The sequence below is a fragment of the Gekko japonicus genome, unplaced genomic scaffold (assembly GCF_001447785.1).
Source record: "Gekko japonicus isolate JY-2015 unplaced genomic scaffold, Gekko_japonicus_V1.1 scaffold9, whole genome shotgun sequence".
Lineage (NCBI taxonomy): Eukaryota > Metazoa > Chordata > Lepidosauria > Squamata > Gekkonidae > Gekko > Gekko japonicus.
The window spans coordinates 3,370,391-3,391,189 of record NW_015168044.1 but is presented as its reverse complement, the minus strand read 5'-3'; the positions used below and the strand labels follow the sequence as shown (position 1 = coordinate 3,391,189).

General features: G+C 44.4%; 1 protein-coding gene across 1 annotated transcript in view; it reads right to left on the bottom strand.

Annotated features, from left to right (window-relative positions):
- Positions 1 to 20,416, bottom strand: part of CCAR2 (cell cycle and apoptosis regulator 2) — a 29,508-nt gene extending 9,092 nt beyond the window's left edge. Inside the window, exons 1-12 of the mRNA XM_015414234.1 lie at positions 20,333 to 20,416; positions 19,319 to 19,410; positions 16,967 to 17,058; positions 16,608 to 16,722; positions 15,383 to 15,509; positions 14,834 to 14,930; positions 13,893 to 14,009; positions 13,242 to 13,476; positions 11,382 to 11,495; positions 9,594 to 9,757; positions 556 to 730; positions 50 to 313 (exon numbers count right to left, since the gene is read on the bottom strand). Coding sequence (XP_015269720.1) covers positions 50 to 313; positions 556 to 730; positions 9,594 to 9,757; positions 11,382 to 11,495; positions 13,242 to 13,476; positions 13,893 to 14,009; positions 14,834 to 14,930; positions 15,383 to 15,509; positions 16,608 to 16,722; positions 16,967 to 17,058; positions 19,319 to 19,410; positions 20,333 to 20,399 — 1,659 coding nt within the window. The 5' untranslated portion in view covers positions 20,400 to 20,416. The remainder of the gene's footprint in view (positions 1 to 49; positions 314 to 555; positions 731 to 9,593; positions 9,758 to 11,381; positions 11,496 to 13,241; positions 13,477 to 13,892; positions 14,010 to 14,833; positions 14,931 to 15,382; positions 15,510 to 16,607; positions 16,723 to 16,966; positions 17,059 to 19,318; positions 19,411 to 20,332) is intronic.
- Positions 20,417 to 20,799: the final 383 nt, after the last annotated feature.

The following is a 20,799-nucleotide window of genomic DNA, read 5'->3' as shown; positions in this document are numbered from 1 at the left end:
GCAAACCAGCCTCCCTTTACAGACTCCAAGCGTGGGAAATGAAGCCTACCTCAAAGGAGAGCTTCTCCCGCTGCCGCCTGTACTCCAGCAGGGCATAGAGAGAGATGTTGGCGCAGCTGGGCTGCCCCCCCTGCAGGGCTGGCTGGGGATGAGCAATGATGGCCGGTTCCAGGGGGGCAGTTGGGGCCTCTGGTTCAGGTGCCGGGGGCTCCACAGCTGGTTCAGGGGCAGATTCGGCCGAGTCTCCTTCCTGCTCGCTGGCCTCCATCTCCTCCTCAACGGCTGGCTTGGAGGCCTGTTCAGGTTCGACTTCCTGTTTAGGGGCAGAAACACTGTCATCCCAACTATCCATTTTCATCAGTGGGATGATCCTGCAGAGCCAGAGATGCAAGCAGACTTCCCCCCCATGTCCTTCCAGACGGGCTGGATTAGATGCAGCTTCCCACTGGGGCACTAAGACCCCCCCCACCTTGCTTCTAGTTGGATTTTCCCCAGGTGCTCCAGTCCTTCTCTGTTCAGGTGATTCCCTCCATCCTACTCCAGCCCCTTTCTCACCATCTCCACTTTCTCTTCTGACGGTGGTGGAGCCTTTTCGGCTTTCTGCTTGCACAAGGCCTCCCATTCCTCTAGCGAAGGCATGCAGCTCCAGATGTCAGGCAGGAAGACCACCACCTGCTCCTGATGAGAGGGGCTTCCTTCATGCAGATATCTGAACTCCGCAAATCGGAACCTGATGTACAGAAAATTTAGAAAGCCAGGCAGTTAAGACACAAATGCAGCACTTCCCAGTAAAAGCTCAGTCTTATTAAGGCAGAGTGCAGCTTCTAGGTTCAGTGCATCAAGACCTTTCCTTCTCGGCTGGACACACAGCCCTGTTAAGTCTTCACAAATCCTACCTCATTCCAGTTCTGTGCCTCCCAGAGAGGCCAGAAGAAGGAAAAGTTGATCGCTCGGGGGGCTCTTGCTTGGGCAGCACCACCATAACACTTCCACTGGATGCACTCGTAGAGAGAGAGACCGATGAACCCCAAGTACTCTCCAGTCCTATCTGTCGGGTGGCGAAGCCCCCATCAATAAACCAGACAATATCAGGACCTATATCCTCCACATTTCTCAACTCAGGCCCAGGGTGAGCAGAGCAAGGGAGGTTCTACATGCAGACTGACTACACAACTAATGGAAAGATATAAAAGCTCTGAGCTTTGTGGAACTGTTGCTTAGGCGCTTTCACCAGGGGATGCAGGACTCTACTACTAGCCTGCCTGGTTACTAGACAAAAGCATGGAAGGGAGAGAGACAATGAGAAGCTGTTGAAGGAACAAGACAAAACCAAAATAAAGAATCTTTTCTGAAGAGGCAGGGTTGCCACTTAGCATTTGTTGGTAAGTATTTAATAGGATTCTTGCCTAAAGCTATGGGGAGGGGGTGTTAATCAGAAATGTAACTAACCCCCAATTTCTGCACCAGGATTGCTATGTAGATTAGACAATTCACATACTCAACTGATCTATATACATGGTGAATGCCTTGTTGGCGATTGTGTTTCTCTGGATTTATAGTTCAAGGACTATGACAATGGAGGGAAAGGAGGGAACGGGAATGGTGGGCTGATGGCCAGTTCCATGCAATAGCCAGGGCCTGAGGTCTGTTTTGCCTGTGCCCGAAGCGTGTGGATCGGCTCACTTGCTAAGGTCACCCAGAAAGGCGGCTCAGGAGGTAGCACACGTCCCTAGATTCCTTTCCTTAACATAAATCCCAATCAATCCCACCAAAAAGCACTTCATGCCAAGGCAGACACATTTTGCACAAACCTTATTTTATTTGAGGGAGCAATTTGGGAAAGAGGTGTACAGGTTTGGTATATAAGGGTATATGCTTAAAAAGCCCCTCTCACCCAGACATGGCTACCATTCTAAAGCTCAATTAAATATTTCTAAACTTCTGGGATACATTCAAGGAACGATAAGGAATTTTTGTTTGGGGGGATCTTTTCACATGTTATGGTTTGGCGTTGAATGCACACTTGTTAGGGAATTACAACTAATCCTAACTTTCAAAAACACAAACATGCCTATATGAATTCTGTGTTGGCAATAAGGATGTGGAATGACCCTTCACCTAGCGAGGCTCAAGCTAACTCCATTGGAGAAGCTCTGCTCCACAGCCAAGAAGACTGAGACAGCCATGGTGAGCCAGCCCGGCCCAAAGAATGACAGTCCCACGAATGTCCACTGTTGACTCTCTCCATGGAAACTACAGCCAAGAAAACAGAGGAGGACACTTTGCAGGTTTTTTTGGTCTACCACCCTCTTCACCTCCAGGGACAAATCCTGTCCACCAAGCTCATCTACTGCAGTTGCCCCAGCACTGGACTTCACCCTCCAAAGAAGTCTGGCTTTGCTCAATGTTGCAAACAGACGGTGTGAACTTCTGAGCAACAAGCGCTCCAACCCAAGACCGAATTCAACAGGTGGCAAAGCTTCAGAAGCCCAGAAGCTCCCATCTTCCCTCATCTGTTGCTTCCCAAACAAGTCACATGCAAAGCCAGGTTTAAGCAAAATAAGATCAGTTGCCATGGTTACCCAGCACAAGAAATCTATATATAGCCATGATGCAACCAACCAAAACCAATGCGCTCCCAGTTCCGGCTTCTTCCTCGGTATTGATTGGATGGAGATCTGCTCTCATGAAGTCCCGGCTGGTTCCAAAGAGCTCACGTGCAAAAGAACCTGCCGGAGCTCCAAGGAAACACACGGCTCTTGGTTAGGATAGCAGCACAAAAGGGCTTTTCCTGGAAGCAGCTCTCCTAGGCCAGTGCCAGGCACATGTCTTGACAGATTGAGCTCAGGGCACCAGCGAAAAGCCTCATGCCTGGGTGTACAGAACAACTAGTCCTCTTGGTAATAATGCCTATATTAATTCCTAAAAAAAATTCACATATTTCTGGTTCCCCTCAACGAAGCAGCCTCTCACCCTCCTAACAGTGGGCCAAGACAAGAGGTTGCTCATTGCTCCCAGGGGGTTTTGGAAACAATTTCATACCCATTGAGAGAATACAGCCTCTAGCACAGCACCTGCACTGAACCCATGTCCATGGGGTGAGCTACTTGTTTAATACACACTAACATTTACCAAGTTGGCTTCTGTTTGTGAAAAGTGTGGGTGGAAGGCATGGAAATTGGGACTGTTTCTGTTGAAGACCTTTCAGCAAGTCTAAGGTGGGGCTCCCTGATCCACAGCAACCTGGTCAATAACACTACCACATTCACTCACCCGGTCATTTTTAATGGTTTGTTAAAAACCCATTTTAGCTGCCCTGACCTGGACAGCCCAGGCAAGCCTGATCTAATCAGATCCCGGAATCTAAGCAGGGCCAACCCTGGCAAGTAACTGGAAGGGAGATCTCCGAGGAATCCCAAGTCTCGGGACACAGAGGCAGGCAATCAAGCCACCTCTCTGATATGTCCACCCCCCACTAGGGGTCGCCAGAAGTCACCATAACTTCCAGGCATGCAAGCACATACACACACACAGACACACACAAACCCACCCCCCAAAATATTTTAGTTATTCTTTAATTCCGGCATATAATTTTGGTTTTCTAGCCTTACAATTCTAGACATAGCTTCAGGTAACCCTCATCCTGATGCTTTTTGGTTTTGCTGATTTTAACTGATGGTTCTCCTTTTTTGGGTATTGGATAGCACTAATCCAGCTGCAGGACACCCCTGGGGAAAAACATGCTAAATCAGTTCCCAGACCCTCCATATTTAAACAATGCATTTTCTGTATGCATCTCTGGCACACTTCCCTTGAACAGCTAACAAAAAAATAAGATTCCGAACACAGCCTTCTGGCATGTTCAAAACAAACAAAAACAACATTTCACATATTCTATCTTCTTACTTCAAATAGTTTTATCTCCTATAAGCTGAGTTAGTGTGAGCTAGCTCACAGTTTTTTAGCCTCCAGCTCACAAATTTTTGTCTTAGGTAAGGAAGGTGGGCTCCAGAGCAAAATAATGTACGCAGTAGCCAAATCGCTTGCTCACAACTTTAACGCCAGTAGCTCACAAAGTAGAATTTTGCCTCACAAGACTCCACAGCTTAGAGGGAGCATTGCTTACAACCCTGTACGGCAGGTCAGCTTTGTTACCCTTATACTGCAAATGAGGACTGATGCTGAGAAGTGGTAGCTATAGGCCACTAAGTGAGCTGGAATCTGAACAAGTGACTGCTCTCACATTTAGATTGGCATAAATGTTAGTCTTTCAGATGCCATAAAGTTTTCTTTTTGGTTTGGCTGTAACAGACCAGCAGGGCTACCCCTCAGGAACTTCTCTCCAACCCAACTCATTACAAGAGACCGCCACCTAGTGGTCAACCCAGCCAAGTGATAATATGCAGGAAATTCCATTCCTGAAAAGCTGCAGTTTGTGGAAAGCAAAAGAAACGCCACCGACTAAAAGAGAAATTGGCCACATAGGTAGATTGGAGGGGAGAGCTGACTCAGTGATTTCTGTTCTTGGAAATGGGAAATGTCTCCCGATAAAACTGGCTTTAACGTGTTCAGAGTTTTGGTACAGCTAGGAATAAGGCCTGTTGTGGAAATAAATACAACGAGCTCTAGAAAGAGGCTCTTTGCAGGTGCCCTGGCCTTGGGCACTCAAGTGTCAATTTGCTGTGGTGACCTCAGCAGGGTATAATGACACAGACCTTACAGTTTTCTCCAGGAGAACTGATTTCTGCCATCTGTAATTCTGAATGATCTCCAGCCCTCCCTTGGAGATTGGCAACAATGGTTCCCCGGGAGGAAATGGCTGGTTTGGAGGGTGGGGTCTATGGCTTTGTACCTGTCTGAGGTACCACACCTCCTCAAACCCCACTCTCTCCAGGCTCCACACCTCAACTCTCCAGGAATTTCCCAACCCAGAGGTGGCAACCCTATTTTCTTCCCAGGCAACCATCAACGTACCATTATCTGCCCCTCTGACTTCAGGTTTCCATCTCTTCCCCCCTCCCTGTAGCCTCTACCTAAAAAAACTACAGTCTTTCTCTGTAGTGGCAACCCAAGCAGGAGGGAAGCGACCTCAGCAGGGTATAATGACAGAGTCCACCCTGCAAAGCAGCTGTTTTTTCCAGGGGAGCTGATCTCTGCCATCTGGGGAGCAATTTTAATTATTATTTTTTTAGCCCCGGAGGGGATTTTTTTATTGCTTTTTTTTAACACTACAAAAAACTACAACAGAAAAGGGGGAGGGGAAAACTACATATAAGGGAGAAAGTAAAGAACCCACTACTGACTAAAAACCCAAGAGAGGAGATCCTCTAACTACCTTTTTTTTAGCATCCAAACTTATAATCTTTGTACTTCTTATGAACTGTGTCAATCTTTTAGAACTTTTAACCCTCCCCATTTACATTTAATTCTGAATGGTTCTCCAGGAGGAAAAGCACAGTCTTTCTCCACTGTTGTCCCCTACGAATCATTGTTAGTCCCTTGTTAATATGTGTAACTGTAAATCACTCAGAGCCAGCAGCTCTGCAGGATTGAGCGATTAATAAATTGAAAGATATTATTATTATTACATCATTCTCCTCTCTTCCTTTGGATCTGCACAACAAGCCTGTGAGGTAGGTTAGGCTGAAAGTCTGTGACTGGTCCGAAATCACCCACTCCACTTCCACAGCAAGAACCTGGGTCTGGCAGCCCTGTTCTGAAGTGCTAACTGCTATGCCTAGGGTAGCCAACCTCCAGGTGGAGCCTGAAGATCACTGGGTATCACAACTGGACTCCAGACATTAGATCTCTTCCCTTCTGGAGAAAATAACTGCTTTGGAGGGTGGGCTCTATGGCATTCTATTCAGCTGAGGCCTCTCCCCTCCCCAAACTCTGGCTTCTGTAGACTCCACCACAGAATATCCAGGAATTTCCCAACCTGGAGTTGGCAACCCTAGTCAAGACGGGCCCCAATGAGTTCCCTACAAAGCCCTGGAAATCGCCTCCTGCCTCTTCCTTTTTACTGACAGAACCAAGCATGGCTGCCTAGCAACAGCCACTGAGGGAAAAGTTAGTCTCACAGGAGCCAAGCAGGAGAAGTGTCTTCGTCAGGAGAGACAGCCATTTGGCAATTTATTCTGTGAGAGAAGATTGTCCAAGCTGGCAGTAGATGGGGGAGAGAAGCAGACCCAGCACCCAGCCAATGGCACACGAGTACTCTTGACTGGCGGTTGATGGGCCAATGGCTGATGGAGCGCACTGTATAGCCAATGGGAGAGCTGGAAATGGCCAATACACAAGGGAATTATATACATAGGATACCTGTATCAGAAAGAGTAGCTATAAGAATGCATTAGGTAATTTGAATTGCTTGTGTAGGACAAGGGACCAGTGAATGCAATTTATGAATGTGATTTCTGATATTTCTCTTGACATGTAGAATGCCAGCTGCCACTGTGCCTTATTAGCATTCAGCCTAGCCAGAGGAGATTTAGAATAGAATCAATTAGAGTATTATTTTTTAATGGTTAGAGGTCCTTTTTTAGACTCAGAAAATAATAGAATGGAATGTACACTTTGAAATTATAAGCTTCCCAGCTAAAGGACATCCTAAAGCAAAGTTATGAGATGTAAAGACTCTGAATGTTCCCAAAACAATATCTTTCTTTACAGAGCAGAGCATCTGGCACCAGGAAGTCTGCCAAGAGCTAAGTTTTATGTCTCTTAACAGGGAACTCCCCATTTTTAGGTTGAAGCAAATAAGTCAGGAATGGTGCTAAAAGAAGGCCCCTTTGTTCATTTATGTTCTCCACTGTTCTGGGCCAGATAAGCAGACGTAATCACTGACACTTATGATCAACTAAGGAATATGCCAATAGAGAGGTGCCAGCTCAAATGGTGTTCTGATGACGATACCTGTTGGATACCAGTTAGGGATTTCTTTATGTGTAAACTGTCATGATGTCATTTGGGGTATAAGAGCTATTGCCCTTCCTGGTTGGAGCAGAATACAGCTTGGTGTTACTGGGTGCCAAGGTATCCAGTCTTGTATTTTCCTGATTATTGCAATAAACAGATATCTATCCTCTCCCTGGACTCCAACCATGTGTTCCTTATTCGGCCCCGGGAGCACACGGGGCAGATTTGTGCATCACTTTGGCCAATAGAAAAACCATTATGTGCCATAGTAACAACCAAATCCAATCAGCTTCAGTTTCTAACCATTGCCTCTACTGTAGCCATACAAAAATTTCTACTGAGCTATGCAGAGCATCCTTTGTTTCTAGAATTTGGCCCATGCAGCTGTGTTTTGTTTTGTTTTACTTTTAATAAAGAAACTGACTCAATTCTTGAAATTCTGGTTTCTGAACTTCCTCATATTTTTGCCACAACACAGCATGGTTTGTTCTAATGACAAGACATTACATCCTCTAGCCCATTGCACCTCTCACAGAGCAGAGAAGTCGAGATTGCAGAAGGCAAGCAAAATGGTGCCCCATGAGTAGGGATGGGCACAAACCTAAAAAACTCGGTTTGGGGCAGCCTCCAAACCCTGATTTAAAAGGTAAAGGTTTCCCTTATGCGAAAACTAGTCGAATCTGACTCTATGGGACAGTGCTCATCTCCGTTTCCAAGCTGAAGAGCCAGTGCTGTCCGAAGTTGTTTCTGTGGTCATGTGCCTGGCATGACTAAATGCCAAGGCGCACATAATGCTGTTACCTTCCCACCAAAGTGGTACCTATTTATCTACTTGCAATATCTTGCTTTCAAACTGCTAGGTTGGCAGCAGCTGGGGCCAGAGACGGGAGCTCACTCCATCACGTGACACTAGGGTCTCGAACTGCCAAACTACAGACCTTCCAGTCCGCAGATCAGCATCTTAACCTCTGAGCTACTGCAGCTAAACTGAGCTAAACTGAACCAAAAGGCCCCCATTCGAACCAAGCCAGTCCGACAACTTTGGTTCCCCCTTTCTCCTGACCTGGTAGCCATTTAACCCATCCATTTCACATCCCCCCCGCTTTAAAGCCTGGGGGGGAGTAAAAAAGATGGGTTTAATGTCTGCAAGCCATTTAAAACTAACAGCTGACTGGTGGACCCACTAGCAGCCATTTCACTGGTACGTTTTGCTTTCCCCCACACTTCGAAGCGGGGGAAAGTGAAACCAACCAGTGAAATGGCTCACAGCCATTTCAACCTCACAGCAGGGCAGGTCTGCCCATCAGCGGGGAGGCTGAAATGGCTTGCAGACATTTATAGACCTAACAGCTCAGCTGTGGACCCTGCCTTAAACAGCCAAACCAAACCCAACAAAAGTCTGGTAAATGTTCAGGGAACACACCTTCCCTGAACATTGATTCAGGGGCTCTGAACCAGCCCAAGTTGTGCCAAATTTTGACTCGTGAGCTGGTTCGTACCCATCCCTACCACTGAGTGCCCTGGCTCACATTCATTTGCTCCAAGCTCCCCACCATCATCTGTTCAACCTGTCACTCCACAGAGACTGGCATGGCACTCGTGTAAGAAGCATGCATATGCATGCCACCTCCTCCAAGATCAGAGAGGTCTGCTTGAAACACTGACTTCCAGCTTCATTCCTCCATCTCAAGATTTTCAACCAAATTCAAATGTATGTAGGCATCTATTCTGACTCCTCAATTTAGGCAGCAAGTCAGAGAGATCTAATCAAGTATGTTCCACTTAATTCAGAGCAAACCACCTGCTAGACCCAGCTGACAAGATTTCGGGTGGGTGATGAATCCCTGGCTACAGCAAAGCTGTTACAACTGAATCTTTTGGAAGTAGTATTCCTTTTTTTTTTTTTTTAATAATATATTTATTGGGTTTTTTAATCCTATATCTTACACAAATCCATCAGCAAGATTACATACATGCAAACCGGATTCTTGACAGCATATCTTCTCTATAGCAACACAGAGTAACATTCTTAATTCTCAATCTTACAAACGAATCTGTATTGAATAACTTCTATATCCAATATTTTATATACTGTCTTCTCAGAACTATGCACAAAAATTCATATCTGTTTTATCCGTTATTCTAATTTACATGTTATCTTTTCCTTTTTCTTCACCTTATACAGTTCTGACACTTGTCTCTCCTCCAATATCTTGCCCACACCTTGCTTTCAATATAGGAATTTAATCTTTAATTTTTAAATTTTTATATCTTTTCCTGTTATTGCTCTTCCCATACTTCAATAAATCTTTATGTCCATCTTTATGTCCATTATATTTATTAACCTCCTTTAGGAACTATTATCTCTCTTTCTACTCCACCCTTTTCTTTCACATATAAGTTTTCCCTTGGCTTCCCTCTTACTCCCATCTGAAAGTGACCCTAATCCACTCATAATACACTTTTGGAAGTAGTATTCCTAAAAGGGAGCCAGGCCTACAGGCAGAGTTAAAGAGATGGAATATATTCCCGAAGGCAGTCTGTTGGCTTCACACTTGATACCTGCCTGGAAGACGGCTTACATGAGTATATGCCTAAACAGATCCACCTGTTAGTGTATACTGAGAGAGATTACAGTGGCCTTCGAAAACACACCTCAGAAGAGGAACACTCACCATTTGGTACAGGCACTCAAATCCACACCAGTCTGCGCTTTGGTGCAACGAATGGCCGTGCGAATCAGAACCATGGGGTTTGTGGCTGGGTCAGGACCATCCAGAGACGAGGACCACTCCCCTCCAATCAGCACTGCTTCATCTGTTTTCTTTCCCAGCAAGAACTAGAGGAAGAGAAACTGTGAGACAGGCTACCCAGTCTCCATCCAGCTTGCAGGGGAGGGGGGAGGGCGGGGAGAGTCTCCCAACTCCTATGACTTATCCAGGCTACAGCCTAAAATCATATCCGACTGAGTAGCACCACTTCATTCCCACTGATAGCACTGACAGCTCCATAGCAGGCTGAAACATCCTTCTGCCTTACCACCACAGATTCAGAATCGAAGAAGACCAAGATGCCATGAAGTCTAACCCAGAGGAACTGCCAACCAGCCCTCTGACACAGATCAACCCGTTCAAACCAAAACCAAGAACCCAATCTATGTGATACCTTTTATTGGGACCAACAAAAATGACACAAAACCATGTGTAAGCTTTCCACTTCAACAGAACTCTTCATCAGACAGGACATTACACAATGTGTGTGGGGGTGCATTACAGTCCATGGATTTTAAGATCTGTTCTTGCCCGCACTGCTGTGTTTAATACTGGGGAAGCATGTAGATTTAAAGTGGTGCTGTTGGTGTAGACTGCACTCTGGCTTCTGTGAGCAAGAAAAAACAGATCATGTCCCTCCACTGAAATTACCAAGGCCTGCAATTTTCTCTGTACCTCTCTAACTCCAAGCAAGGCTCGTAGCTGCCTTGCAGGCCAAGAGCAAAGAAATCACTCAGCAGTCATTGCGTGAAGAGTTTTGAAGATACATTTAAGGTGACATATGAGGTGCAAAGTCAATTTTATTTTGTAACATCCCGCCTGATTAAGAGTTCTGGTGAATTCAAAAGCCTGCAACACTGTCTTGTGTCTTTTTGATTGGTCCTAACAAAACGTTTTTAATGGATTGGGTTCTTGGTTTTTGGTTTTGCTTTCGGACCAGCATGGCTGCAAATAACTTTTGTCCACAAAAAGGGGGAAAGGGTGCCGCAGAAAGATACTTACAAAACCAAAGAGAACCAGTGCATTCCTAGAGATGGAGAGCAGGACAAAAACCCAAGTTCACATCCAGGCTCAAACATGAACTCACAGAGCAGCCAAGGACAAGCCACTGTCAGCCCCACTATCGAAAGGGAACAGTGGCCCACCTAACTTATAGGTGTGATGTGGGGCAGGAGACATAAAGGAGTGCACACAGCTTAAAAATGGTTATTAATACTTCTAAGCAAGCAGGGAGGGGACTTCTCCCTACAACATTTAGTATTTCCATCTACCTGGACGTAAACTTACTACTAACCACAAATATATCTCCCCAATTTTTTTAACGTGTTACTGCATGCCGTCTGGCATCCTGTCTCTAGTGGTAGTCTTGATATCCCAGAGAAAAGAGGGGAAAGAAAATTAAAAGGTGGGAGTGAGAGGTCATTCTAGATCCCAGGAAGATACATGCACCACATCTCAGAAACAAAAACTGAAATCACAACACAGCCTTCATACCTGAGCATTTACCCTGAACCATATTTTTAGTCTGCAAGCTAACCCTGTTTCTCAAAATCCAGCTCCAACTTTTTTCTTAGCTCCTGACATGCTTTGGAATCACTCTGTTCTTTCACTAGCATGAGTCTCCTATTGTTTCTTATACTCTTGCATGAGCTCAGATCTCCCCTCCCTTCTCCTGAATGTAAAGACTCTCACCTTAATTTGCTTTGTTGGATGCTCGGGATTCTCTCTCTGCTCACTGGAATCTTCAATGTATAGCAAGCAACTACGGTAGAATTCTTCTATGCCTGGAGAAGACAGCAGCAAAACCTACACTGGGGAAGAGGCCACAGCTTAGTGGGACAGCACAAATTCTGAACATAGAAGGTCCCCAGGTTCAATCCCTCGCATCTCTGCTGGAAAGGGTATCAAGCTGTACAGCTGGAAAGGACCTCAAAGAGCCTCTATTAGTTGAAGTAATAGGCAGAATTAGAACAGTTTCATTCAAGCAAAGTGGCACAACTGGAAAAACCAGAACTTTCCCTAAATTCCACTGTGATGTCCCTTTAAAAAAAAAACCTCAAACAAGGCCTTTGAGTGAAGATTGGATGGTCTTTATGAGGCCTTGGTATTTATGCCTGTACTTCCTGGTTGTCTCAGTTCATAAAGTTCAACAATCAGTGGATGAGTAGCTAAAATGTTTTGATTGTTTTAAGAAAATGTTCTACACAGAGCATTTTTTTAAAAATGGCTGATGATTTTTAATGTAAAGTACTCATAAAACCATGGGTGGCAAAGCACTTTCTTCAAAGGGGACTTCCCCTTTCTCTCACACACAAGAGGGAACTTCTCTTCCAAGAGGGTGTCTGCCCTGACACATGCACACATCATCTGTAGACAGAAAGAATCTCTCTCTCTCTCCTGCATAACTACGTGTTCATTTATATGGAAATTTGAGAGCCAGTTTAGCATAGTGGTTAAGAATGACAGCACTCTAATCCAGAGAACCGGGTGTGATTCCTCACTCCTCCACATGAAGCCAGCTGGGTGACTTTGGGTTGGTTACAGCTCTCTCAGCCCACTAACAAGTCTAGCTCGCCACACTAGTGGTGCATAACGCTAAAGAGTCAGAACCTTGGCTATCACACAATCCTCAGATCTCCTGGCTATATAACATTCACTGCCAATAATAATAATAATAATAATGTTTATACTGTTTAATATTAATAATCAATTGATTAAAACCTACACGTTCATTAATTGAGTAACAGTCTGAATTATTTTAAGATTTTTAAAAATGCTTATGAGCACTGCCCAGGGTGATCTTTGGTTCCAAAAGTCAGGGTATGAATTAGATATTATTATTATTACTACTATAGCACTATTACTACTATTATTATTATATAACAACTACCACCACTCTTATCTCATAATTTGAAGATGCAGCTGGTGGACGTGACTCCTCTGCTCGGTCCCCAATTCCTTATGGCTCTGACACCAGCAACTTAAGTCAGTTAATAAAAGTTAATATTGTAAAGTAGTTAAACTAGGATTCGGGAGAACCAGTTTTGAATCCTCACTCTGCCATGGACGCCTAGCTGGGTGACCTTGGGAAACTCCTTCTCTCTCACCCTAATCTATCTCACAAGACTGTTGTTGTGATGTAAAATGGAGGAGGGAAGAATTATGCTCTAAGCTGCTTGGGGCCTCCATCAGGGAGAAAAACAGGGTATAAACACACAAACAAACATAAACGGACACTCAGCCTTAGGTGAATCTGTACAGTACTGCACTCAGCACAAGGGGAACACCACTCCACTTGCTCAGCTACTGACCTACATCATGAGCAACAAGGTTAAGGCTGCACTGGCCTTTAAATGTGATCTACAAAGGAAAGGAAGGCTGAAGCCTTAAGCTAGCCTCCTATAAGTATTACGCATTTACAGTGTAGTAAAGAAGAAACCAAACGTATGAGAAAATAAAGTTCAGTAAAGCTTGGGTTTGGAATTCAAGCTCATTAAAATTACTTCTGCACCCACTTCTTCGCATTAACAGGGCAGACGCCAAATCTCTCACCTTGGCACTGAACACAGAGCTGGAGTCCTCTGGTTGAGCACCCTGGGCAGTCCCCTCCTCAGTTGGAGGTACTTCTTCGGTAGGACTAGCCACCTGGATACGGCTGGGGTGCCTGAGGGTTAGTGGCTGAGTAAGCGGAAAGGTGTCCAGCCAGCAGAGGCGGACGTCATAGAACTCCTTGGGCAACTGGATACTGCTATAACGCCTCAAGATTTCCATGGCATCACAGAAGGGACTGGGAAGACAGACAGAGGCACCAGTGTCAGATTTTGCAATGCAAATAAACGTGTGTTTCCTATGCTGCCCTTTCAAAGCATGATCTGAGGTTCTGGCCACAGATCAGGAAAAACCTGAGCTCCCTGGATGCTGATCAAGGAAAACATCACGTTTGCCCATTAATCTGGGAGCAGAATCAATATTAATCTGGGGGCAGAGTGGCCCATTAATCTTAAGAGAGAGTGGCCCACAAGGCCCAAAACAAAGTATTCTCTGTATCTGAAACAAACAACTTTATTGCATTGACTACACATCTGCCTGATAACACAGCCTGGTCCTCTGTCATTTACCAAGAGTCATGCCAAGCTGTAGATTCATTCTCCTGCTTGTGCCCACACAGCCTCACCAAAAGGCCCTTTGGCCTCTTCCTCTCACCTGTTCACAGTGTAGCAAGCCAACCGGAACCGGTACTGGGGTGGTTCATGCCGTGGCTTTTTCACTCCCCATGGCTCACCACCCTTCTGCTTCCGTTTCTTGGAATCAAAGTCATCCCTGAAAGTGGAACAGGCACAATGGCCAATTAATGGTCATAATTCTGCTGCAGAACTGAAATGCTAAGCCTCTTAAGAAGCACCACCATACAGTAATTTAGGAGAGAATGGCAGAAGAGACATCGAAATAGATTACTCAACTCCACACTCCAGGAGGAAGTTATATCAGGCCTCTAATTGTGATCAATCAGATTTTGAGCTACAGATTTCATCACTGATCCCAGTGCTGAGAACAAGAACCGCCGTGCTGCTTCCTAGAGCAGAATGTCTCCTTTTCAAGGTCCAGACAGGTTGGAATGTGTTTAGCTACAGAGGTGTGACAGGCTTTAATCATAAACGATCTAGCAGAAAACTATTAAAAAGTGTATTGCTCTGTAAACTAGGACCGCTCCAAATAGGGCTACAGACCTCTTAATGATGATGCAAACTCTTGAAGAGCAGGAAAAGACTGGAACAATACTGCAGCTGCAACCAAGATCTTTCTACACCACTACAAGTCAGCAGGTTGGATAGACAGCAGCATGCAGAGACAGAAGGGAAAGGCATGTGGCGTATCCTGGCTGAATGTAGTGCAGGGTGCAGCATCAGGATTCCTTTTGTTCAACATGGTGTGCCAGAGGAAACCTAAGGCTCTGAAGGAGCACAGGAGACGGCTTTGGCAAAACAGATTTGTGTGTGTGTGTGTGTGTGTATTTTCCTGGTCTAGACGGTTCAAGTGTGAAATGCTCCTTGAAAAGGCTATTCTTGGGAACATGCACTGTGGGCTCTCAGGAGAAAGGGAAAAGGAGATTTTTTTGCCAGTTCAAGGACACTTGCTGACCTTACCATCTGCCTGAATCCTGTCTGCCCTTTGGGCCCCGACCAGTGTATCTTCCAAGATGACCTAGGTGGAGTGATGGAGATGTCTGGAAGAGGCTCATGGCTGGGGAAGAAAAACACCTGGCGTTATTTCTATCCCTTGGACAATCCGGTCAAGCTTCTAGGCCAGGCCATGAGATTACCTGGGATTGTCATTATCAGGACATCCCGACTCACACATAACCTACATTTCATACTGAAAATGCAGAGTGAACAACATACAAACATAACACAAAAATCAAAATGCCATCCCAAAGCTCCTGCTGGCCCACACTAAGGTAGCTGGCCAAGATTACAGACTTATCTCATGGGCCAAAGTAAGAAGGGGATCACCCCAGATGCTTGCTCCACACCACCAAGATAGGACAGAAACCACCATGACTTTCCCAAATAAACTCACATCTCTACTCCCATCACTGTGCCCCCAAATTCTCTAGATTTCTAGTGCTCTAATATCCTACCATCATGTCACACCCCTGCCTATGCCTCCCCAACACTATATGCATTAACACCTACGTTTCTGGGGAAAGAGAGGTGGGATTCGGTGAGGCTGAAACAGTAATTGGGGCTGAGATCCCAGGATGCCTTGCTTCTGTCCCAAGGAAGTCACATGGAGAAGAGGTGTGGGGGCCTTCAGAAGAGGCTGTGGGATGAAAGGATGTTATCAATCAAGAACTTTTTCCAGAAAGACAAATTTATCTTCCTCTATAAAGTTTTTAAGCCTCAGAGTTCACATAACAGCCACTAGGACATTAAGAGTAATCTTTCTTTAGGGTAGGGAAGTTCCAATTTCCTCCTAATGCCAAATGAGCTGGCAACACAGCAAGTGAAAGAAGGAAAGAGGAAGGGTGGGAAGATAACAATGCTCAAAAGGCAGTCGAATCTGACTCTAGGGGGCGATGCTCATCTCCGTTTTCAATCCGAAGAGCCAGCGCTGTCCAAAGACTTCTCCATGGCCATGTGGCCGGCATGACTAAACGCCGAGGTGTGCAGAACGCTGTTACCTTCCCACCAAAGCGGTACCTATTTATCTACTTGCAATTTCTTGCTTTCAAACTGCTAGGTTGGCAGGAGCTGGGGCTAGAGACGGGAGCTCACTCCGTCACGCTGCACTAGGGTCTCGGAACTGCCGACCTACTGACCTTCCAGTCTGCAGCTCAGCATCTTAACCTCTGAGCCACCACTGCCACATTCAGAAATACAGAAGAACATCTAAATACCAATTGCTGCTTGTAGAGGCATCTTTGCCCACTGTGGGAGACAACATGCTGGGCTAGATGGACTTTGGGCTCTTCTTACTACATCAGAAGAGTACAAATGTATACAGTTTGTAGGATGCAAAACAGCCTAAAGAAAATAATCTGACTGGCTGCATCAGCAGTTCACATGCACCCCGTTACATCAGCAAGAAATACGTAATGTCTGATACCGTCTTCTATTTGGGTCACATCAACAACTATAGGAATGCTGCACTATGAACTGAAGACCTGTCTCTCATCCCAGAATAAACTTATTTGGGGCAGCCAATGTACAATGCATATGAATGATATTTCCTAATGTCCAGTGTCCAAAATTCCAAAAAGGTAAGGAATAATAATGCTGCTTAACCAATACAGTCAATCCATCCGATATTTTGCCGAAGATAATTCAGTGTTATATCTTCCATATGCCAACTTGAATCCTTTACATAGAAGGAAACACTCTTCCTTCTCCATTCAGAAACACTTAACCCCTGTATTACCTGATTTGACAGAGTCTGGACCTTCAAGGCATTCCAAGGCACTGACTGACTTGGGTTGTAGACAGCTTTCACCAACACTTTCTCACCAATCTGTGGCATCCGGCCTTTGACAACACTGGCCCACAACAGAAGACACCAAAACATGTGTGTTAGTTCTGCAGGTGGCATCTCTAGAATCCTTAACTGAAAGTAAAAGCTCAGAATTCAGTCATTCTAGCCCCAGACTTCAGAAATTTAGCAATCTGGTTGTGCTACCAGAAGATAAGAAGCACAAAGAACAGAAGCCAGAGCCTTTTTCCTACAATTCATACCACTTGTCTGCTGCTATCCCCCCCCCCCGCCTCAAGCACTCTGCTCACCTTAGCTGGAAGAAAACTTCATCGTCCACCACTCCAAAATAATCATGGAGGCTGGTAACTATTCCAGTAAAAACTCGCTGCTTCTCTCCCCCCTAAAAAGGAAAGGCACAGAGAAATCGTATATGGTCATAAGGAAAGGTCATACACTGAACAACGCTGCCACAGACCTGTAGCATGCACAGACTGTCCTTAGCCACAGTTAACATACAGAATCTTTATGTACGGTAGAGGTGACCGAGGTACGAGCCATCTAATCCATTCTTTTTGTCAGCTGCTGGATTAATGCAGCAAAATTCTAAACTATTCACTGGGTTTTAGGCTGAAGCCCAAGAAGACACAGCACAACTACCTCACCTTTTTACTCAAACCTTTTAAATTTGTTATTTTTAATGGTTACTTGATGTTTGTATGGTGTATTGGTTTCATTGTTGTTTACTATTTATTTATTTATTTATTATTCAACTGCTACGAAGGCTCATGGCAGCTTACACTCATTAAAACATTGTACATAGTATATAAATAACAATAAAAATCCAGTAAAATCATCATAAAACAATTCAAAATCAGAATAGTACTACTAAGTGCTGTCGATATTTCTCTAATTATACAAACCTTTGGTTCTAGTTTTCTGGGAGAAAGACAAGACCAAGGATGTTTTAAATAAATAAAATTGGATAAATGCTTTGAAGCTCTTTCATCTAGCATACAAGCAGCAGGCCATTTGGTGAGTCCTAGGCAAGACACAGAATACATCTGCATCCTTTTCTGTTTAACAGCTGATCAGTCAGGAGTTTGTGTGCTAACAGTACAGGGGACAAATGTGTTCAAGTAAATAAATAAATATCACTGATAGTAACTGTACTAATAGTTCTGGACTACATTCAAATTCTATTAAAAATGAAGTAATTCAGGGGACATCTTGTTTCCCACCTGGTTTCACTGAATGCTGAGAAGCTATCTTACAGTACTATGGCCCAAAATAGACATTAGTGAATCTAGCAGCTTCCCATGTAGGGTAAAGGAGCAATACTCAGGAACAGTGGCATCTGTTACCACAGGAAGGAAATCACAAGTGAATAAGGTTACATGCTGAACTGGAGCAAACAGTATACATTTGTACACAGAAAAGCCTGATTGACACAACTTCTGCATTTCAACAGGTGTATGTGGCCATAAAACTTGCCATGACAACTCATCAGATATAGATTTAACAAGCCCACTAATATTTAAAACCACCTTTAGAAAAGCATGGAGGGCAAAACAACAACAAAGAAACAGAAAAAAGAGAGGCCTTTGCCATATATTTCAGCTCTGGATTACTTAACTAGTCAGTTTCCCAACTACAACCCTAGGAGATTTCTGTCTTTCCCTGCAGTATACAATTAGACTAGCTTACTTGAACTATGGGCTGGTTGGCATTGCTATGTAATGCAGCTGTCCAAGAAAATGAACATTAACCTAGTCTGCATGAGTTGATCTTCAGATCTACAGAGTGGATGACTCTGTGGCAGGCAAATTAGTTTTGAAGCTGGAAAACCAGCAAAAAGGCCACCAACAATTCTATAACAGATTTCAAGACATGATTCATATGCTGGAACAATTGTGGAAATCCGGGAGCAACTGCGGTCAATTAACTTACACCCAGCTTTCCTCAAGCTCTGGTGCTTGCAATGTACAACTTGGTCAAGGCTGCCTGCATTCTGTCCAGGCTGCACAGATTTAATCTGGGCTCTTAAACACAACATGATTTCTTATGAGTATAAACATTTGCTCTTGTTTTCTTTCCTAGAACAGCAAATATCTAACTTCCACCTTCATTACTGCAAACAGAAATGTGCCAATTGAACTGTTAAAAAGGACACATTACACTAAGCTGTGTGCTGAATTTGGAGGTTTGGAAGGAAAGGCAGTGGAGGGCAGCATGTGCACCCACACACAGATTTGCTCACTTTGAATGCCTGGTACACATCTTTGCAGCTCCTCCTCCACTGACTTTGAGCCAAATTGGCACCATGTGCGCAAGCTCTGGTTTCATCTGATATAGAAGGAATTCAAAGCCACCTGCCTGAGGCATCAGGAAAGCCACACAGAAAGTCTTCATCTGTCCTCTAGCCAAGATTCAGTGAAAGAGATGACAAGGGGGATCTGCAGTTCTGCTTCTAAACCATGTGGCTCGGCATAATTTCAAAAAAGTAGTGGCCAGAACCACCTCAGCACTTGAATAACACACATAGTGTTCTCAAGTGGAGGCAGACACCTAAACTGTTCTTGCCAGGGAATAAAAAGGTATCAGAATTTCACCCTCCAGCAACTCAAATACTCACAAGAGAAAGTCAATCCTCTCCGACATACCTGAAGATGCCGTGTTGCCTGGATAATATCTGCTGATATAGGAGGATTTAATAGGCCAGGTGCAGGACCTAGTAAAGAGGTGGGTTGTGTTCCTAGTAAAAAGGAGTACACAATTTTAATCTCTAGGATGCTCTAGAGAGATCATTGAACATACTGGAGAAAAGAAGGAGGAAAATATGTTAATTCTGTACTTTTAGAAAGTTGGTTGAGGTGTTTTGAGGAACTTAAGGTAAAAAAAAACCAGGATACAAATCCAATGAATGAACAAATTAATGGATAAAGACAAGTGTATTAATTAGAGCGAAACTGCATTTGGCATCAATTTCTATAGCATCTATTATACAGCAACAAGACAAGTTTCTTATTACTCAGACAAAGGTTGGGCAAAAAGATACTCAGCAAGTCTGTACCTTAGGGTTGCCAGATCCAGGTTGGGAAACTCTTGGAGGTTCAGGAATGGAGCCTGGGGAGGGCAGGGACATCAGTGGGGTACAATGCCAGAGGGTTCAGCCTTGAAATCATCCATTTTCTATAGGGGAAGAGATCTCTGTAGTCTAGAGATGAGCTGTAATTCCAGGGGACCTCCGGGTCCCACCGGGAGACTGGCACCCCTACTGTACATAGAACTGAACTAAGATCCATATATCCGATGTGCTTTCCAAAGTACCCCAAATTAACTCATGCTGGCAAGCAAGACAGAAGCCACATTCACCAAGTGTCTTCAGCTTGGAAATACACTTTAAGTCCTTTAATGCTTTTGAACTCCTCTACTGGCCACAATGAGAAGGGATAGAAGAAGAGTAGAGACTTCTCTTTAAAAAGAAGGAATATCCAAGCTCTCTTACACTACCTGCATGTCACAGAACACCAAACAGCAAAACAAAATCCAGTAATCTAAAGAAACAACATTACCAAGTGAGATGGAGGAAATGGAGGAGCTAAACATAGAAGAGCACCTCCCCTGACTTACAGGAACAGCAGAAGTAAGTATTTTTACTTATGTACATGACACACCTGTGAATGATCTGGATCCCTGATGACTGCCGATTCTCAGCTGCTTCTGGCGCTTGAACTGGGCCATTTGGAAAAGCTGAATCTACTTTCTATAACAACATAAAAAAAAATATGTCACAGTTAAAGAGATGCCACACCGGAAAGCCGTCACAAGAAAATACCTTCATCTGTCAAGAACCACACTGACAAACGAGCCATGCTCCACTAGTGTACTTATTAAGTAGCCACAAAACCTGCTGCAAAACGGGTCACAGTTCCTTAGTATTTCATCAACTGCTCTAAATTTCACAGCTAAGGGGCATAAGGTATGCAGAGGCAGATGCTGTATTCCTGTTGAGAAATCTTTGGCTAGAACAGAAACAACAGGAACTACTAGGATCTTTGAGGAGGGAAGAATTACAAGCAGCCCAGCATCACCAGACAGCTTGGAGAATAATAGCTTGCAAGTGGCAAACCCCAAGGTTATT